Source organism: Sander vitreus, chromosome 23 (genome assembly GCF_031162955.1).
Source record: "Sander vitreus isolate 19-12246 chromosome 23, sanVit1, whole genome shotgun sequence".
Taxonomy (NCBI): domain Eukaryota; kingdom Metazoa; phylum Chordata; class Actinopteri; order Perciformes; family Percidae; genus Sander; species Sander vitreus.
The window spans coordinates 14,481,827-14,499,472 of NC_135877.1; the positions used below are offsets into that span (position 1 = coordinate 14,481,827).

Here is a 17,646-nt window from a genome sequence, read left to right on the forward strand (position 1 = left end):
AATGCGGACTTTTAGACAAACTTAGCGGCTCGTTATGAATATTTACTATATATATTTTATAACATATCTTTATCTGATTATTAACCAGATTCAAAAATAAATTTTAAGTTATCAATTCAAGCAATTCGTCCAGTTATTAAGACACCGGTTGATGTGTATAATTGTCCACGATGACATGCCTTTAAAAATGTCCTCGTTTATAACGAATCGCTCGAAATGTAAACACATTTGATCGAAATTGCTCCGTAATCGATTTTCATATCTGCGTTGTAGTCTTCGCGTCATCACACCGCGTCTGTCAGGAAATGGCATGCAGTCTAAACAGCCTGAACCCTGAGCCACGCGTGAGAGTTGTAAACAATTCACGTTTCCTGGCAAGATTTAACTGAAATGGCACCGACAGATCAAAAAATGAAGAATAAGAAGTTCACCGCGAAAGATGGCAACTGGAAGAAATCAAAAAATAACGCACAGGGTGTCAAGAAAAAGAGGAAATGGGTCCCCGAGCACAAAGTATACGAAGGCAGTGTTAAGGAAGGTACGTTTTTGCTAAACAGTACTTAGATCATTTGGTTCATTCACCCAGCTGCATTTAAAGAGAACGACAGCCAACAATGGGGCACAGCCTATCTAACGTTATACATCTATTTATATATTATCTATAACATGATGCCAAACTCAACTTTTATTTTTTATTTTTTATTATTATTCACTCATTCAGAATACAGATATACAAACAAATAAGGAATATTTACATATCCACTTCAAAAAAAAGAACTTTGGCCTCGGGTCGAGCATATAAACAAAACCTGGGGGCGTATACATAACAAGTCATCATAAAGAATAAAATAAAATAAAATAAGAGAAAATTAAAAGAATGGGCTCTCAAAAATTAATCTCAAATTAAATTAAGAGTTTCAAGTAAATAAATCAATTCAAGGGCTTTTTTATCCTTAACCCGTTTCAATGACTTACACAAAAGATTGAACTAATTCTTCCAATGGCACAGGGAGGGTTTGGTCTTAAAATATCTACATTTATGTATAAAATGTCTTCCTAAAAGCACCAAGTTGTTGAGAACAAAAAACTGTATATTCTTCACTGTCAGAGGTGGTATCTCAATTTCCCTGCTCTGTAACCAGCTCTGCAGATCTCTCCAGAAAGAATGCACCGACTCACACTAAAAAAATACAATTTCAATTTCCTTTTCACAAAAAAACACAGTTATTTGTATCAAAATTGAATCTCAGTCTTAAAAATTCGTTTGTTGGGTAGATTTCATTTACAATTTTAAAGCTGACCTCTTTAACCTTCAGAAGAAGAGGAAATGAGATATAACTTTTCCTTATTGCCAAACTCAACTAGGAAATCTCTCAATTTAAACTGGCATTTCCACATGACAAAATTTGATCGTAGCTTTTTAGGTGTTTTGCTCAATATCTCTAATCTTCTAATACATTCGGCAGACACATGTCCATCAAGCATCCCTTCATTTAAAGAAAGTGTCAACTTAATATAGCATGGTATGCCTTTGTCTTCTGTCCTCAGGTCAGGGGTTTGCTTTAAAGAGGAAGCAAAAAGTCCAACATGAGTACAACAAGCTGCTGCGGAAGGAGAAGAAAAAGATCCCTGAGTCCAAATCGCTGTACAAGGAGGAGTACCCAGAACACCTCAGGCATCTATACATGGCCGAGGCAGAGAAACTGAAGAACGAGGCCTGGACCAATAGATTGAACAGGAGTAAGCTGAGAATGAAAGGGCAGGAGAAGGGAGAAGAGATAGATGACAAGGATGATGAAGCTGCTGCTGCTGCTGCTGCTGCTGCTGCTGCTGCTGCTGCTGCTGCTGCTGCTGCTGCTGCTGATGATGATGATGATGATGATGATGATGATGCTGATCCAGAAGTTACTGGTGGATCTGATCGGACAGATTCTGTCACTGGGAACCCTGAACCAACAGCAGCCTCCGAGAAAGACAGGTGAGAAAACATTCTGGACTCACAGCTCTAAAACAAAGTGACTTTAAGTGATCGTTATATACTGTATATATTATTATATTATAACTATTTAGTATATTTGTTCCTGTATTTATTGTAGGGCTGGGCGATATGGAGAAAATCAAATATCACGATATTTTTGACCTTGATATCGATACCGCAACGATATTGTAGTGTTGACTATTGGTGCTTTCACGAAATATTTACACAATGAGATTTTTGATAAATAATCATCAGTAATGTGGATATAATGACTAAGTGGGTAAAGGCAAATAATAGAACAGTTACAACAGTCTGTAATGCAGCCTAGTCTATATCTAGATATCTAGTCTCATATCACGATATCGATATACAGTGGGGCAAAAAAGTATTTAGTCAGCCACCAATTGTGCAAGTTCTCCCACTTAAAAAGATGAGAGGTTCTGTAATTTTCATCATAGGTACACTTCAACTATGAGAGACAAAATGAGAAAAAAAAATCCAGAAAATCACATTGTAGGATTTTTAATGAATTTATTTGCAAATTATGGTGGAAAATAAGTATTTGGTCAATAACAAAAGTTCATCTCAATACTTTGTTATATACCCTTTGTTGGCAATGACAGAGGTCAAACACAGACAGAAGTCTTCACAAGGTTTTCACACTGTTGCTGGTAGTTTGGCCCATTCCTCCATGCAGATCTCCTCTAGAGCAGTGATGTTTTGGGGCTGTCGCTGGGCAACACGGACTTTCAACTCCCTCCAAAGATTTTCTATGGGGTTGAGATCTGGAGACTGGCTAGGCCACTCCAGGACCTTGAAATGCTTCTTACGAAGCCACTCCTTTGTTGCCTGGGCGGTGTGTTTGGGATCATTGTCATGCTGAAAGACCCAGCCACGTTTCATCTTCAATGACCTTGCTGATGGAAGGAGGTTTTCACTCAAAATCTCACGATACATGGCCCCATTCATTCTTTCCTTTACACGGATCAGTCGTCCTGGTCCCTTTGCAGAAAAACAGCCCCAAAGCATGATGTTTCCACCCCCATGCTTCACAGTAGGTATGGTGTTCTTTGGATGCAACTCAGCATTCTTTCCCCTCCAAACACGACGAGTTGAGTTTTTACCAAAAAGTTCAATTTTTTGGTTTCATCTGACCATATGACATTCTCCCAATCCTCTTCTGGATCATCCAAATGCTCTCTAGCAAACTCCAGACAGGCCTGGACATGTACTGGCTTAAGCAGGGGGACACGTCTGGCACTGCAGGATTTGAGTCCCTGGCGGCGTAGTGTGTTACTGATGGTAGCCTTTGTTACTTTGGTCCCAGCTCTCTGCAGGTCATTCACTAGGTCCCCCCGTGTGGTTCTGGGATTTTTGCTCACCGTTCTTGTGATCATTTTGACCCCACGGGGTGAGAGCTTGCGTGGAGCCCCAGATCGAGGGAGATTATTAGTGGTCTTGTATGTCTTCCATTTTCTTATAATTGCTCCCACAGTTGATTGCTTCACACCAAGCTGCTTACCTATTGCAGATTTAGTCTTCCCAGCCTGGTGCAGGTCTACAATTTTGTTTCTGGTGTCCTTTGACAGCTCTTTGGTCTTGGCCATAGTGGAGTTTGGAGTGTGACTGTTTGAGGTTGTGGACAGGTGTCTTTTATACTGATAGCAAGTTCAAACAGGTGCCATTAATACAGGTAACGAGTGGAGGACAGAGGAGCCTCTTAAAGAAGAAGTTACAGGTCTGTGAGAGCCAGAAATCGTGCTTGTTTGTAGGTGACCAAATACTTATTTTCCTGAGGAATTTGCAAATAAATTAATTAAAAATCCTACAATGTCATTTTCTGGATTTTGTTTTTCTCATTTTGTCTCTCATAGTTGAAGTGTACCTATGATGAAAATTATAGGCCTCTCTCATCTTTTGAAGTGGGAGAACTTGCACAATTGGTGGCTGACTAAATACGTTCTTGCCCCACTGTAATATCGATATATTGCCCAGCTCTAATTTGTTGTTTATTTCATATAAATGTTTAATATGTTTGTTTATGTATGCACCAACCACCAAGCACATGTCTTATAAGTGTTACATACTTGGCAGTAAATCCTTTTCTGATTCTATATATGTATCATCATGTGTTAGATGCTCATCATTGCTTTGTTAGATTGACAACAATGCATTCTTTTACTTGATATCATCCACTGAGTGTCTAAGGTCTCATAGAACACTATAAATGTTTACAATCTAAAGACAGAAATCTGTCACTTTAAGTGGAAACATAAAACTGTCTAAACTGGAGTGCATTTTCAGTATTTGTTTTATTCTTCTACTGTTAATGTTTTCATGCAGATTGGGAAATGCAGAGTAATACTCCCTTCATAATATTCTCTTCTAGTCTTCCAATGAGCAACCGCATGAGGAAGAAAATGCTAAAGAAGACGTCCTACCAGAAGACAAAAGAGGAATTTGAATCAATTACAGAAAAACGGAAAAAGAAGAAAGAGGTAAATTGTTTATTGTTAACTATTACCCAAAGAATTAACAAATTAGTCCACAGTTTTAATTTTTTGTGACATCAAATTACAGTCTGACTTTCTACTGACCGGTTGTCTTGTTCTTTTTGCATTTATTTTTTTGTGAAATCCCAGGAATACATTAAGAACAACAAGCAGAGAGAAGAAGCCATTCAGAAGTACAAACAGAAAAAGCTGGAGACGTTTCAGATGCTGAGCAAAAAGACCAAGAAAGGACAGCCCAATCTCAATCTCCAAATGGAGTATTTGCTTCAAAAGATCACCCAAGGAACTGGGAAATGACTCCAAAGTCAGAGCTGTACTGGAGAAAAGACTGGACCTTCACTTTTTTTGAGAAAAAAACAGAGAAAGATGACCTGAGGACATTCAGGATTGTGCTTTTCACACTCTTTTCAGTGATGCTTTTATACGTAGAGTGGTAATCTCAAACCAGATTGTCTCTTTACTTCTGTATTGCAGGTTTTCTTTTCCGGTATTTTCGCGGATTTTTTGTGGCTCATTTTAATCTCAGACCACCAGGTGGCATTGTAAAACATGAAGAGATGGGAAAACATACTCATGTAAGATATTTTTGAATCAATAAATGTTTTAGCTTCCTGTAAAGAACTGTTCATTTCACATGGCCAACACTTTTTTCAGTGTAGCTTAATTACCATGACACAAAACAATCATTCAATAATCAGTAAAGTAGCATCTGTAGTCAACTCATTTTGCTTTTATAAAGCCTTAAAAATGACATTCATTTTCTAATTCAACTTTGTTAATGCCAAAACATAATGCTTTTTTTGTTCCTAATGAAAACCTCTTTTCAATAACACATTAACATTCAATATACTAGTGGTCTTGAGTCTGCTGTCATCATAGATACAGGTGATATAAACATGATGCAAACATGTAGCCAGCTTGAAGAGAGTTCACCCTGCAACCCTCTCTCTCACTGTGGGAGCAATGTGTGAACGCAGGCTGCTAAAGCCTCCGGCCGCTTCCTCATGACATCACATGGTTGCAGAATGACTTCTCTAACATTCATCTGTGAGGCGAGACTTCCTAAACACAGAGCGCGGCCGCTGCTCTGTTGATACTGAGCAGAAAAAGGCTTCACTTTCTTGTGCTTATCATTTGTAAAAGGTAAGACCTTTCCTTCTGGTGCTGGTTTATTTAAAGAAAGACACTAAAGCCATTTGTAGTTCATTTTAAGTATGTTAAAATGTTAAGTATGTTATGTGTATCTGGTTAAAGTAGGAAGGTTGGGAGCAGAAAGAATTTGCCACTAGTTTTGTTTTTTTGTAAAGAAAGACCCAATGCTTTCCTTATCCTTCATACTGCATATTTAGAAGATTCAAACTTTTTTTTTTACAGCAATATACTGCAAAGGGTAACACAGTTGAGGCCTGTGCATAGAGGAGAATGTATTTGTGTTCAAAAAGTCCTTTGAGGATACTAAGAGGAGTGTAATGTATTTAATGTCTAGCTAAAACCCAACATCTTACTAACAAATAAAACACACTTTTCCATCACAAGAGGTTAGTTCACATATCTTGACTTTAATATCACGTATCTGCTTCTCATATTTTTACAAACTGTACCCTGTACCCTTAACTGCAAAAAAGACAGTACTTTAAAACCTTGTTTGAGTCATCATGAAGTTGTGATGACAAAACAAGAAACCACTGTTGGGCGATACATAATAGCTCCGATTTTTAGCTGTGACTCTGCCTCTTGGCTCCTGCAGTCTTGCAGGCATTATGCTGTCATGTGTTCTATATGGCTGGGTATTAAGATAATCCTTTTACACTGTGTTTACATACCTTTGTGAGGTACTTGTTCCTGGATTATTAGAAAAGGGAAGTACTGTATAGTAAAGATGTGGTACTTTTGCAATAATGTTCTGATCACTTGTGTAAGCAGACATTTTCCCACTAGTTTTCTGTCAGCTTTAGCTAAGAAGTGTATTTGTACTGTTTCTTCTCTGTCTCACAGGACCTGCCACCAGTTTTGAGTGTATGTATTAGCCACAAAACGTTATCAGTGATCTCATCATCTGATGCTACTTCCTGTCTCTGTCGTCATGGCGACTGTAAGAGCCCCAGAGCACAGGCTACAGGGCCAGTGAGGAGGCCTGATGTCTGATTCCACTCCTGACTGCAACTGAAGTACATGCAACTAACACACCGTGCTGCTCCTTTAAAGAATCCCAGACATGGAGGAGGAAGGCAAGGTGAACGGCTTCGGCCTGAGCCCAGGGAGGAGGCGCTCAGACTGGGGTCAAATCGCCCTGCTGGACAAGACCAAGGAGTTCTTCCAGACCTGCGATGTGGAGGGCAAAGGCTTCATTACCCGCACCGATATGAGGGTTAGAGAAGCTGTGTGTGTGTTTGTGTGTGTGTGTGTGAGAAGTTGGATGGAGCATTTGCAAAGTCTGCACACTATTGGAGATCTAACGTCCAGTTAGTTTTAGTTTTATCAGGAGAGATATCGATGGCATGATTTAAGAGCTCCAATCTTGGATTCATTTGGCAGATGAATCTGCTGAATACATTATCGATTAATCAATTCATTGTTCGGTCTTTTAAAGGGACAGACATTTTTGAAAAATGGCCATTAGAAGTTCTTGAAGCTCAAAGTTATGTCTTGAAAATGTTTTAATTGTCCGAAAAAACTGTTCTAAACACAAAGATATTCAATTAACTATCATATAAGACAACAAAACATATACATTATGCACATTTTAGGGGCTGGAACCTGCACATTTTGGCCTTTTATTTTCCAAAGTTGTTGCCATTTAATTTTCTGTCAATCAACTAATTAATGAATTGACTACTTGTTTCAGCTCTACATTTCTACTTTAAAGCACAAACATTATCGTTAGAGAGGTTTGTTTTTCCTAGTCACACTCATTCTTTAAAGTCTCACATTCTTTCTTTTAAAATCTACTGATGCTCTGTGAATGCATTAAGCCTCCGCTAAGAAGAACAATAGGTCGAACGGGACACGCATTTACCTGTGGCATAATTAAGTGTCCCGTGGTGCTGTAATGTGAATGGCAAGCAAGAAACACTTAGTGCCACAGCTGCCATTATCACTTGATTCTGAGATTATTATTTTTTTTCATGTTATATCACCATTGTAAAAGAAAGCTCTTCAACCACTCAACACACTCTGAACAGCCGGTGAAGTGGCAGAGTAGCACCATTAATGGAAATGTTAATGAGTATAGATTCAACTAACTCTTAAACACACACACACACACACACACACATCATTTTACTGGCAAAAACCATACACTCGAGCCTCTTCAAAGCGCTAATAATGTCCAAGCTGTGTTGTCAGTTAATTAGGACAGGGCCCTTGTGAGCAGCATGCCTTTTGTTGTTAGTGTTGAGGGTTTCCAAGAGAAGCTTTGTTCAGTGACACATACAGCAGCCACTTTTTGCCAGTGCTTATTCTGCGCTAGGTGTGTTTTAGTTCTAACAATACAGAGCCAGATATGACAGTATAGCTCAGAATTTGTAGGTGACATTTATTGATTATATACTAGTTCTAGTGTTACTTTAAATGGTTTCTAATGTGACTCCAAACCACATCCATAGGTACAACTGTGGCTCATGTTTTGTATTGCTGATAAATACTGTTCAGTTCAGTACGACAGCATTTTAAATGTCCTGCGTGTTTATGTTTTCCTGGCAGAGGCTCCACAGAGAGCTGCCTCTGTCTGCGGAGGAGCTGGAGGATGTGTTTGACTCTCTGGATACAGACGGCACTGGTTACCTCACGCTGGAGGCATTCTCCTCTGGATTCGGTAGGTCTCCTGCCGTCAGAGGCCTTTATACAGCTTACTTTGATCCGTCACAGACAATATGGTGTTGTGGAACATCAAGAAAGTAATTCAGATAGTTGCTTTCATGGAAAATAAAATGCATGTCATGCCCTTCGTTTTGGGTTTGAAGTCTATAAATGTTTAAAGCTAGACTGTAATTTTAGATGAACAGAGGCCACTTTAGCTACAAGTGAAAATTAAAGGACAATAATACATGCTAAAACATAGTGTAACAGTAACACAAGGGTCATAATGTCACTGAACTCACTTATGTTAGTTACACAACATCTATCTAAAGTTTGCTAACAATTGCAACATACAGTAAGCCACCATAAGCTACTGGTCATACATGTAAGTTAAGGCTGCAGCAACAAAAAGTGTATTATATCAAGCAAAGGTATGAATTCACCTTTTTATTTGTGTGAAAAAAATGTTATTTCTTTTTTCCAAAGTTACAAAGTCCCGCTTTAAAATTATAAGCATTAAGTGCCTTTGCACAAGTGCTAAACAGGAAAGATGACCGTATGTTTTGGAAATTGTATTTACCGTCAAGCTAAAGCTAATGTCCAGAAGCTACTAAGGTGATTTAAATGCTGTGTGGGTGTATCTCAGGTCAGTTCCTGCATGGCCGGAGGATCTCTGTGACCGATGACCAAAATCAGGCCCCTGTCCCTGTCCTTAGGGCCAAGGAAGCCCTTTATCAGAGCCAATGGGAAGCCAAGCTGTCAGGAGTTGACGAGGAGGAGGGGCACTTCTGTATGCTGCTGGAGAGCCTGGGGGCCAGTAATGTCTTTGAGGAGTGAGTGTTATCACTGCAAGTCTTTAATCAGTATGTATTTTGGTGTGTTTTGTGCTCGGAATCTTGCTGTGTGACTGCCAAAATTCATACTTGAAGAAACCCTCTTCATGTCTTCTCCTTTTCCCTATCTCCAGTCCAGGCGAGGTGCGCAGTCTTTGGGCCCAGCTCAGGCGAGACGAGCCTCACCTCCTGTCCAATTTTGAGGAGTTCCTGGCGAGGGTCACTCACCAGATTAAAGAGGCCCACCAGGAGAGGAAAGAGATGGAGAGCGCCCTCCAGAGGTAGTACGGCAGGACACACATGCACTCATAAAGATAGTATTCCCTTCAACTGTGGTGTCTTACTCTTTATTCTTGCCAAGTGTGAGAGATGGAATTAAAAAAAAATCAGAGGACAACAGGAAGAAAGGGAATGGAAGGGGGGGAGGGGGTGGATCCTGGGTTAAAAATGCCACATTTCTAAATTGGTTCCCACACTTAAAGTGTTTAAGTACTGTACTTTATGTACCACAAATAGCAAATGTCCTTCTCTGTCATTAGTCGCCTGAAGGATCTGTGATACAACGGTGTGTGTGTGTTTGTGTGTATTACTGTGTGTGTTTACATTACAGCCTGAGACTGTTTGCATGGATTTACCTGTAATTCTACATAGAACGACCCCTTTGTCCGTGTCAAATGACCACTAATCTGGAGGCACGCTGTAAAGTCTGACCACATTCTGCTGTTTTGGAAATCCATTAAAACAATGCCTCAGGGGGCATGAAAAGCAATAATATATACAGTATATATTATATGTCATGGTCAACATATTTCATAGATTCACGAGGAACATGTTTGAAGGGAACGTCAAATTGCAGGTGTCTGTGTGCAGAGAATAGAGTGATTTTAGGCTGTTTGTAAAACATGCATAGTTTTCCCATGGCACTGCATGGTACTGTGTAACAGCTTGTTATTCCTCTAGACTTTACTAATTGGCTGTTTGGGTCTTAACAATTGTCAGAGGGAATGTAAATACCACTCAGTATTCTTTTGAAAAAATGAAGCTCAGTTGCTGTGTGTCTGTAGGTGTGTGAGCTCAAGTATTTACATGTAATTGCAGATACAGCCTTAAGCTCAACCCTAGACAACAATGCTGTTCTGTTCCTATATATTATGTTATGTCGTACTTCACGTCTTTCAATTATTCACCAGTTACCTTAATGTAATGTCTCTGCCGTCCCTCTCTGCAGGAAGGCTGCAACACATGACAGTGAGATCCGTTATTTATACGAAGAGATGGAGGCGCAGATTAAAAACGAGAAAGACAGGCTGATACTAAAGGTAAAAGAGCTGCAACACAAACAAAACCCACGAAAGCAACATCTCCTTCAACAACAAAAGAACAGCACAAAATGTTGGTATGGCAAGATGTTTAAAGTTGCCTTCCACTCAAAAATGTGTTTTGCTTATTGTTTTGCAACGTGGATGTTTGACATTCAATGTGCAGAATTTGTATATGTCTGGAGGGGATCTTAATCATGTGCCTACTCCTTAACCCATTTGACCTTTAACATTTTCTTCTTCTGGCCATGCAGGACTCTGAGCGTCTTCAGTCCCGCAGCCAGAACCTGGAGCACCAACTGTTTTCAAAGGAGAAAGAGCTGGAACTTATTTTCCAGAAGCAGAAAAGGGTTAGTAAGTGCATCTTTACAAGTCAAGTCATCTTTATTTATATAGCACATTCAGCATAGGCTGACCCAAGGTGCTTTACAACCAGGGCAGATGGGGTGAAATATGCCTTGATACATAGATAAACAACAGCAGGCTACATGAATAAAAAAGTACATAACAAACACAACATCACAAAACAACTTGCATGGTAAAACCAATGTCAAAAAAGAAGGAAGTTAGGAGAGTGAATTAAATCAGCAATGGCTTAAAAGCAGTACAGGGAATAAAAATACAGATCAGGAGGTGGCTTGACAGAAGGCAGGCAGCCTCAGACGTGGAAAAAAAGGGGCTTTAATTTAGATTTGAAGATTTCAGTCGTAGAACATGCCTTAATATGGGACGGGAGGCTGTTCCCAAGCCATCTCATGACTCAAGTTAAATGACAACAACATCCCCTCACACAACATGTAGATATTCAACATTCATTTGAAATGATTGACTCTATATTTAAACAAGAAATGGCTTTGTGGTGCAACTCCTGGCAAAATAATGCACGATGGATACTATTCTTAGGTGTCAAATAAAAGTCAAATTCAAAATGCTGAAACATCTGACAAAGACATTATACACTAAAATGTTAGTCAAATCAGAATCCCTGCGATTATGGTGAAGTGTGGTACTAGTTGACAAGTGCTGTAGGGAGGGGTTTAAACAGCAGCCATACAGTTAATTTTCCACTGTAGATGCACCTTAAGTACACTCACCCAGCATTAGTGCATTTCATTTCTGTGAACATTTCCCTCTCCCTCCAGTTAGAGCTCCAGTGCCTCGAGCTGAACAGTGAGAAGCAGGAGAGCCACGTGGAGAACGTCAAGCTCAAGATGACCAACGAAGAGCTGTCCCGAGCGCTGGAGAGCACCAGCCAGGACCTGGCGCTGGCCCAGGATCAGCTGGCCATGCTGCAGGAGCAGGCCGCCCAGCTGCAACAGGAGAAAGAGATGTGGGTATACACACCTATTACACATGCTTGAGTTGTGAGTGTTTCCTTACATTCGGTTTCTAAGACTACAAACACACAACTTTTTTGTTGAATTGCTGGGTCTTTGTATATTACAAAGTGTGGTCTAGACCTTCTCTATCTGTAAAGTGTCCTGAGATGACGCCTGTTGATGATTTGACACTATAAATTGAATAGAATAAAATTGAACATACTCACTTGTACTTCTGCTGAATATTGTGAGTTCTGTCTTGTTTCAGGGAAATGTACAGAGTAACTGAGGGACTGCAGAGAGAGAAGCAAAGTCTCATGAAGCAACTTGATCTCCTCAGGTACAATCAGGACATTCCATGAGCACATATCAAACCTGGTTAGTAGTTGGTTTTAATCTTTTTGGCTTCTGGTTAATTTCTAATTGGCAAACCTCACACGTGTGGTTGCCGAGTAAGTTCAAGGTTTTGCAACAACTCTGGTGCTTTTCAATGCATCCTTTTCACAGCAGATTCCATCTTTCTCATGCATCTTTCTTTTCAATTTTCCCAGGGAGATGAACAAACATTTAAAAGATGAGCGAGACATATGCTGCGGCGTAGTGAGTATACATTTAATCTAATTGCATTGCTGCAGCATCCAACATGGCATCACCTGATTGATAAAACAACTCTGTAACACAAACATACATCCCCTTCATTTCAATAAGCCTCGAAACTCCCTCCGTAAGAAGCAGAAACAGAGAGCGGGCCTCGACAATGTGTTTGATGACACCAGCCAGCCGACAAGAAGGTGATTCATTTATCTCCCAAATACTCCTTAACATAAATCATCTGTTAGAGTATTTCCTGTGTGACAAAGAAGAATTTCCGCCTCAGTTTGATGTGAAAATCATGTATCAAAGGAGGAAAAACAGAGGATATCGGACAGTCAGACAGTTACCTGAATTAACTTGTTTTGTTGAGATGAGACCAAAATCAGTATCATTTGAGTGCTTTGGCCTCGAGATTTGAGTCTCAGTCATGTGACTTGACCCAGTATATCCTCTGTTTCTCCTCTGTTTTTTAAAGAGCCCCACTGTTGGTGGATGGGTCCTATCAGTCTCTGGAGGCCTTGCCTATAGAGCACCTTCAAATCGTGTTTGTTGCTTCCTCCTCCTGTAGTGAGGATGACACCACCATCACCGGCCCCTCCCCCTCCACCGTTAATGTTAGCGCCCCCACATGTCAACAACGCCCTACAGCAAGGAAAAACTCGGGCTTAGCCAACGGTTACACCAACCCCGCTCCAACTAAAGTGCACGATGTGAAGGCAAAGGCCAAAAAATCACCGGGCAAGATGGCCGCCACTAAGCGGGTGACGGGGAAGGACAGAGAAAGAGCGAAGAAAGTGGAAATCGAGAAGAAGACCGGGGTGGAAGAGGAAGCCTTGGACGCCCCTCTGGACGGATGGCCCCTCCGTCGTGTCATCTCCATCGAGGAGGACCACCTGCCCCACCTCCTCCAAGGAGGGCCTCACTTTCTGCTGCACCAGCTCAGTGAGGAGGAAGACGAGGTGAACGATGAGGAGGAAGAGGAAGCTCAGAGTGACGTTGAAACAACAACAACCCCACCCTCCAGTCACGCCCATGTGTTGGCAGAAACCCCTCCGGCAAGGAATTCCCGCTTTACCCGCGCAAAAACGACGGCCATGTCTCCAAGAGGACAGCCGGTCGGGAAGGAGACGCAGCAAGTAGGTCCACACAGTTCTGGAGCTCCAGACATGTTTTGATCTTAACAAAAATGTGTTAATACCTGCAGAGGTAATGAACCAAATGCTAATGAATGTCTGTCTCTCTGTCTTTACTCTTTTTGGTTATCTGCTTCAAAAGACAAAAGAAGGAGCGCTGTTTGTCCCGGACCGTCTGTTTAAAGTGGTCCTGGTTGGCAACTCGAGTGTAGGCAAGACATCCCTGCTACGCTCCTTCTGTGAGGGCCGTTTCCACCCCTCCACAATTGCTACTGTGGGTGAGAAGAGAAACATTGTAATAATATTGGGTTGCATGTATGTACAAAAGTGTCAGAGGCAAGTTTTGAACAAATTCCAATGCCGTGTGTTTGTGTGCACAAGTGTGTGTGTGTGTGTGTGTGTGTGTTTGTGTGTGTGTACCTTATGTGTGTGTTTATGGATGCTTGCACTGAAGATCGGAGGGCTACTTAGCATCACATGAAAGGGCTTGTGAAGTCACACTGCCTGTCTAAGAACCCTGGCACACATTGTACTGCAGATTATGTCACTTCTCGTGAATTTTTCTCCTTGCTTTCATCTTTCCCAATCGTCACGCAAGCCTTGTTATCTCCACTTTGTCGTCCCCCCCCGCCCCTGCCTTTTGTCCTCTGGAATGAGGCATAGTAAGTCTCACGCCTCGCCAGACCCCCCTATTGGCCGTTTTTTGTCTTTGCTGCTCTCTGAAAAAAAACCTGACTATAATCCAAATCAAATTAAATATGAGACGTGTAGCCATATATTTTATCATGATTTATCACCATATATTGATCTTTATTGTGTCTTAATCAGGTATTGACTACAGTGTGAAGACCCTAACCCTGGACAATATGCAGGTAGCCATGCAACTTTGGGACACAGCAGGACAAGAGAGGCGAGTTTCTATTTATTTTTTTTCAGATACAAAACAAGTGAAGCCATCAGTTTGCAAGTTTAGTCAAAAAGTGAAAATAAACGTGTAATTAATAGATATAGTAGTGAAATTAGTATCATTTACAAACTGCTACACACACAAAGACCGAGTATGAATAATGTAATGTCCTAACAGTTTTTTGGACATATTGTTGCAGTAAGTCTTTTGGTAATCCCAGGTAAAAAATTATGTATACTGTAATATACTTGCAGTATACTTAAACATCAAGTACATTTGAAGCACATCTTTTTTTATTTTTTAAAATATGTTAACTGTGTTTTACTGTACTACTTTAAAGAGTGTTATTCCTGTAGTAGTACTTTAGTGTACTAACTTTAAAATAAGTATGCTAATGGAAATACTACTTTGAGTGTACTTGAGTGTGTTTTTTCCTAAGTACACTACAAAGCAACACCCACTCATGTAGAATTGGTTTATTATTAAAAAGTATGATTAGTTGAAATATACGCACAGTTAAAGTGGATTGTCGTGTACTTTTGTTACACTTTTATAAATATATTTTCAATACACTAATACTAATAATTCAGTAATAGTGTTTAGGTGCACTTCAATGATATAATACTAGTAGTGGTGTTCAGTAGGTCAATGTGGTGACAGTCAAACTGTGTCGTTGACGCAGGTACCGCAGCATAACCAAGCAGTTCTTTCGCAAAGCAGACGGTGTGGTGGTGATGTACGACGTCACCGTGGGGGAGAGCTTTAAGGCCGTGCAACCCTGGCTCACCAATGTCCAGGTCTGACCTTTGACCCAGCCAAGTCCTCTGCATCTCTAGTTTCCTTCATGCAAAGAGTTGGAAGATGTATTTTATTTTACTTGATACTTTTCAGTAGTTACAAGTTTAAAATGATTTGTCTTCCCAAAATGTTGCACTATTCTTTTGAGTCTTAAATAAGTTTTTTTTTTTATTATTTATATTATAGACCTTCACAGCAGACATTTTAACTTGTTATAGTAAGAAAAGCACAGGTGATAACAATAGCAATGGCTGTGTTCTATTCAAGTGTACCAGTAAGCCATGACAGTGAGCCAATGTTAGTTTTATGATGTACGCATGTGGCTTTACTACTGTGACATGTCAGTTTGTCTCCTGTTAAAAAGGGCTATACTATATCATTGGATTGCTCTTTTTTCAGGAAGCAGCAGGAGAAGGGATCCCCATCCTCCTTCTGGGCAACAAAATGGACATGGATGGAGACAGGGAGGTGTCATTCAAAGAAGCCGAGCAACTGGCTTATGTAAGTTTAATTCGAAGCTCGTGGATCGTTCTATTTTATGTGCTCGCTCAAAATCCTAATTCTGTTTCGATCCCAACACAAAGATACACTTGCTGAGAGTTCCGATCATGACCACCGGTGGGTCTTTTTGGCTACATATACACTGCTAAGTTTTGGTTTAAAAACAAATATCTTTTGCTACGTTTAAACCTCACATTCACACTGCGCTGGCGTTTCAGAGCCCCTAAACCGGAGACATTTGAAAACACTTCTGACCCATTTTGGTTTGGAATCTCCGGGTGGGGGGGGGTTGTGTTGCAGTCTCAACAGCCGCAAACGGAGACCTTTGGCAACACCGACACTGACACCAATGTTTCGCCGCCTGATTGGGTCATGACGTTTCGTTCTCTGAGACTGAGCTGTTAACGTTACCATGGCAACTACCAGCAACGGGTGGAGTATACATGCTGCCTCCTGTTTACCCCGGCATGTGCATGCCCAGTATACGAGAATGTTGATGAGATGTGCGGTTTGGGCGTGTTAGTTTAAACAGAGATTAGTTCTTGTACTGGAGCTAAACACACCAAACCAAACCAAAACGTAGCAATGTAAATGTAGCCTTTGTTTGATTTCTTGACTCTCTGTGCATATGTTCTGTGTAGGAAAACAAGGTGATGTTCTTTGAGGTCAGTGCCTACACTGCCAAGAATGTGACCGAGTCCCTGACACAACTGGCCAGGTAAGATCAATGCTGTGAATGAAATAATGTAATAATAATGTACTTTTATTGCACACCAGTCTTCAGATGAATGATAAAAATTACTGAGGCGTACATGGCCTTTTGTACTACCTTTTGTCAGGAGATTGATGAAGGTGTGTGTGGCAACAGCGTTGGCTCATGCAGTCTTCTCCCTGTGTCTCTGTCTTTACTCAGAGTGCTAATGGAGCAGGAGGACAGGGTGAGAGACACGACAGTCATTCTGAGTGCTCAGCCCATAAAGAAGAAAGCCTGCTGCAAGTAACATGTATACTCAATTTACCGAGTTCTACGTAGATCACGTTCGTTTTGCAGTGTTTAAAGACGGCAATGAAATCATTCTTGGGACTTGATCATAGAATGTGTCTTTTAACCCTTGTGTTGTCTTCCCGTCCACTTTGAAAAAAAACACTTTTTTTGACGTTTTTTACGACTCTTTTTCACGTTTTAAATTGTAACATTTTTCTTCTACACATTTTCAGCGCTTATTTCGACGTCCCATTTTTTCTGATATAAAACAAAAATTAAAAATGGGCCAATGTGACCCAAAGTCAACACAAGGGTTAACAAGTGGTCTTCATTTTGGCCCAGAATTGCATGACATGTTCAAGTCGACACAAAGGGCTGTGTCGCCCAACGTGAAACCTACAGTCAAGTCTGTCGAGTTTAAATGATGAAGCTCAGAGGAAGAGCTTGTCTAAAGTAAAAAATAATGTGCTGCACCATTTCCTGTGAATAATGTGTTGCCAAATCCCAGTAGTGCTGTCTATATGATTTCAAATAGAAACATATCCTATGTGATAATTACTTTCGATAACCTTTACCCAAGAGAGAAATCATAAATACACTGTAGCTTTTTCATAACTGAACGCTAGCTTTACCAGTCTTAATTTCTCTGTTCGTCTTGGTGTTAATGTAGTTATATTTAACGTTGAATCTTAAACTAAACTAAATTATTTGGAATTCATTAAAATAGCTGTTTAATTGAAAATCATGAGAGACAAATCTGATTCTTTGACATTTTATTCATCATCGTGTTCATTTTTTTTTTTTTTTCCCATATTCTTAATTTGTCCGATCTAAACAAAGTGGTACATGACATATTGCATCTGTGTTTGTTACTGTTCTAAAGGCATTTTTCTGTTTCATTCTAGCACCAAAGTGCATTTGTTCTGACTTATCCTCAATTAAAGAAATTACAATTCACACCTTTCTGA

General features: G+C 40.3%; 2 protein-coding genes across 8 annotated transcripts; both read left to right on the top strand.

The window, feature by feature from the left end:
- The first annotated feature begins 277 nt into the window (after positions 1 to 277).
- Positions 278 to 5,103, top strand: ccdc59 (coiled-coil domain containing 59). Of its 4 annotated transcripts, none has more exons than XM_078281425.1 (5): positions 278 to 538; positions 1,549 to 1,799; positions 1,836 to 1,978; positions 4,368 to 4,476; positions 4,621 to 5,103. In XM_078281425.1, the coding sequence occupies exons 1-5, from the start codon at positions 391 to 393 to the stop codon at positions 4,786 to 4,788; spliced, it is 819 nt and encodes a 272-aa protein (XP_078137551.1). In that variant the 5' UTR covers positions 278 to 390; the 3' UTR covers positions 4,789 to 5,103. The 4 variants fall into 4 exon arrangements, with proteins under 4 accessions (XP_078137551.1, XP_078137552.1, XP_078137553.1 ...); XM_078281426.1 differs by having other exon boundaries at positions 1,839 to 1,978; XM_078281427.1 differs by having other exon boundaries at positions 1,845 to 1,978.
- Positions 5,104 to 5,199: 96 nt separating this feature from the next.
- Positions 5,200 to 17,635, top strand: cracr2ab (calcium release activated channel regulator 2Ab). 4 transcript variants are annotated; one of them, XM_078281419.1, is made up of 18 exons: positions 5,200 to 5,634; positions 6,487 to 6,859; positions 8,194 to 8,305; positions 8,936 to 9,122; positions 9,257 to 9,403; positions 10,351 to 10,441; positions 10,696 to 10,791; positions 11,584 to 11,771; positions 12,029 to 12,100; positions 12,312 to 12,360; positions 12,469 to 12,551; positions 12,830 to 13,490; positions 13,630 to 13,765; positions 14,316 to 14,397; positions 15,077 to 15,191; positions 15,592 to 15,693; positions 16,335 to 16,411; positions 16,607 to 17,635. In XM_078281419.1, the coding sequence occupies exons 2-18, from the start codon at positions 6,707 to 6,709 to the stop codon at positions 16,692 to 16,694; spliced, it is 2,439 nt and encodes an 812-aa protein (XP_078137545.1). In that variant the 5' UTR covers positions 5,200 to 5,634; positions 6,487 to 6,706; the 3' UTR covers positions 16,695 to 17,635. The 4 variants fall into 4 exon arrangements, 3 of the variants coding, with proteins under 3 accessions (XP_078137545.1, XP_078137547.1, XP_078137546.1); XM_078281421.1 differs by having other exon boundaries at positions 12,923 to 13,490; XM_078281420.1 differs by having other exon boundaries at positions 6,697 to 6,859.
- The last annotated feature ends 11 nt before the right edge of the window (positions 17,636 to 17,646 follow it).

Coding starts and splice junctions, on each gene's coding strand:
- ccdc59 (XM_078281424.1), top strand. CDS start 391: ATGGCACCGACAGATCAAAAAATGAAGAATAAGAAGTTCACCGCGAAA. Junction 539..1,548: donor CGAAGGCAGTGTTAAGGAAG/GTACGTTTTTGC, acceptor TTCTGTCCTCAG/GTCAGGGGTTTGCTTTAAAG. Junction 4,477..4,620: donor AACGGAAAAAGAAGAAAGAG/GTAAATTGTTTA, acceptor GTGAAATCCCAG/GAATACATTAAGAACAACAA.
- cracr2ab (XM_078281419.1), top strand. CDS start 6,707: ATGGAGGAGGAAGGCAAGGTGAACGGCTTCGGCCTGAGCCCAGGGAGG. Junction 13,491..13,629: donor TCGGGAAGGAGACGCAGCAA/GTAGGTCCACAC, acceptor CTGCTTCAAAAG/ACAAAAGAAGGAGCGCTGTT. Junction 16,412..16,606: donor TCCCTGACACAACTGGCCAG/GTAAGATCAATG, acceptor GTCTTTACTCAG/AGTGCTAATGGAGCAGGAGG.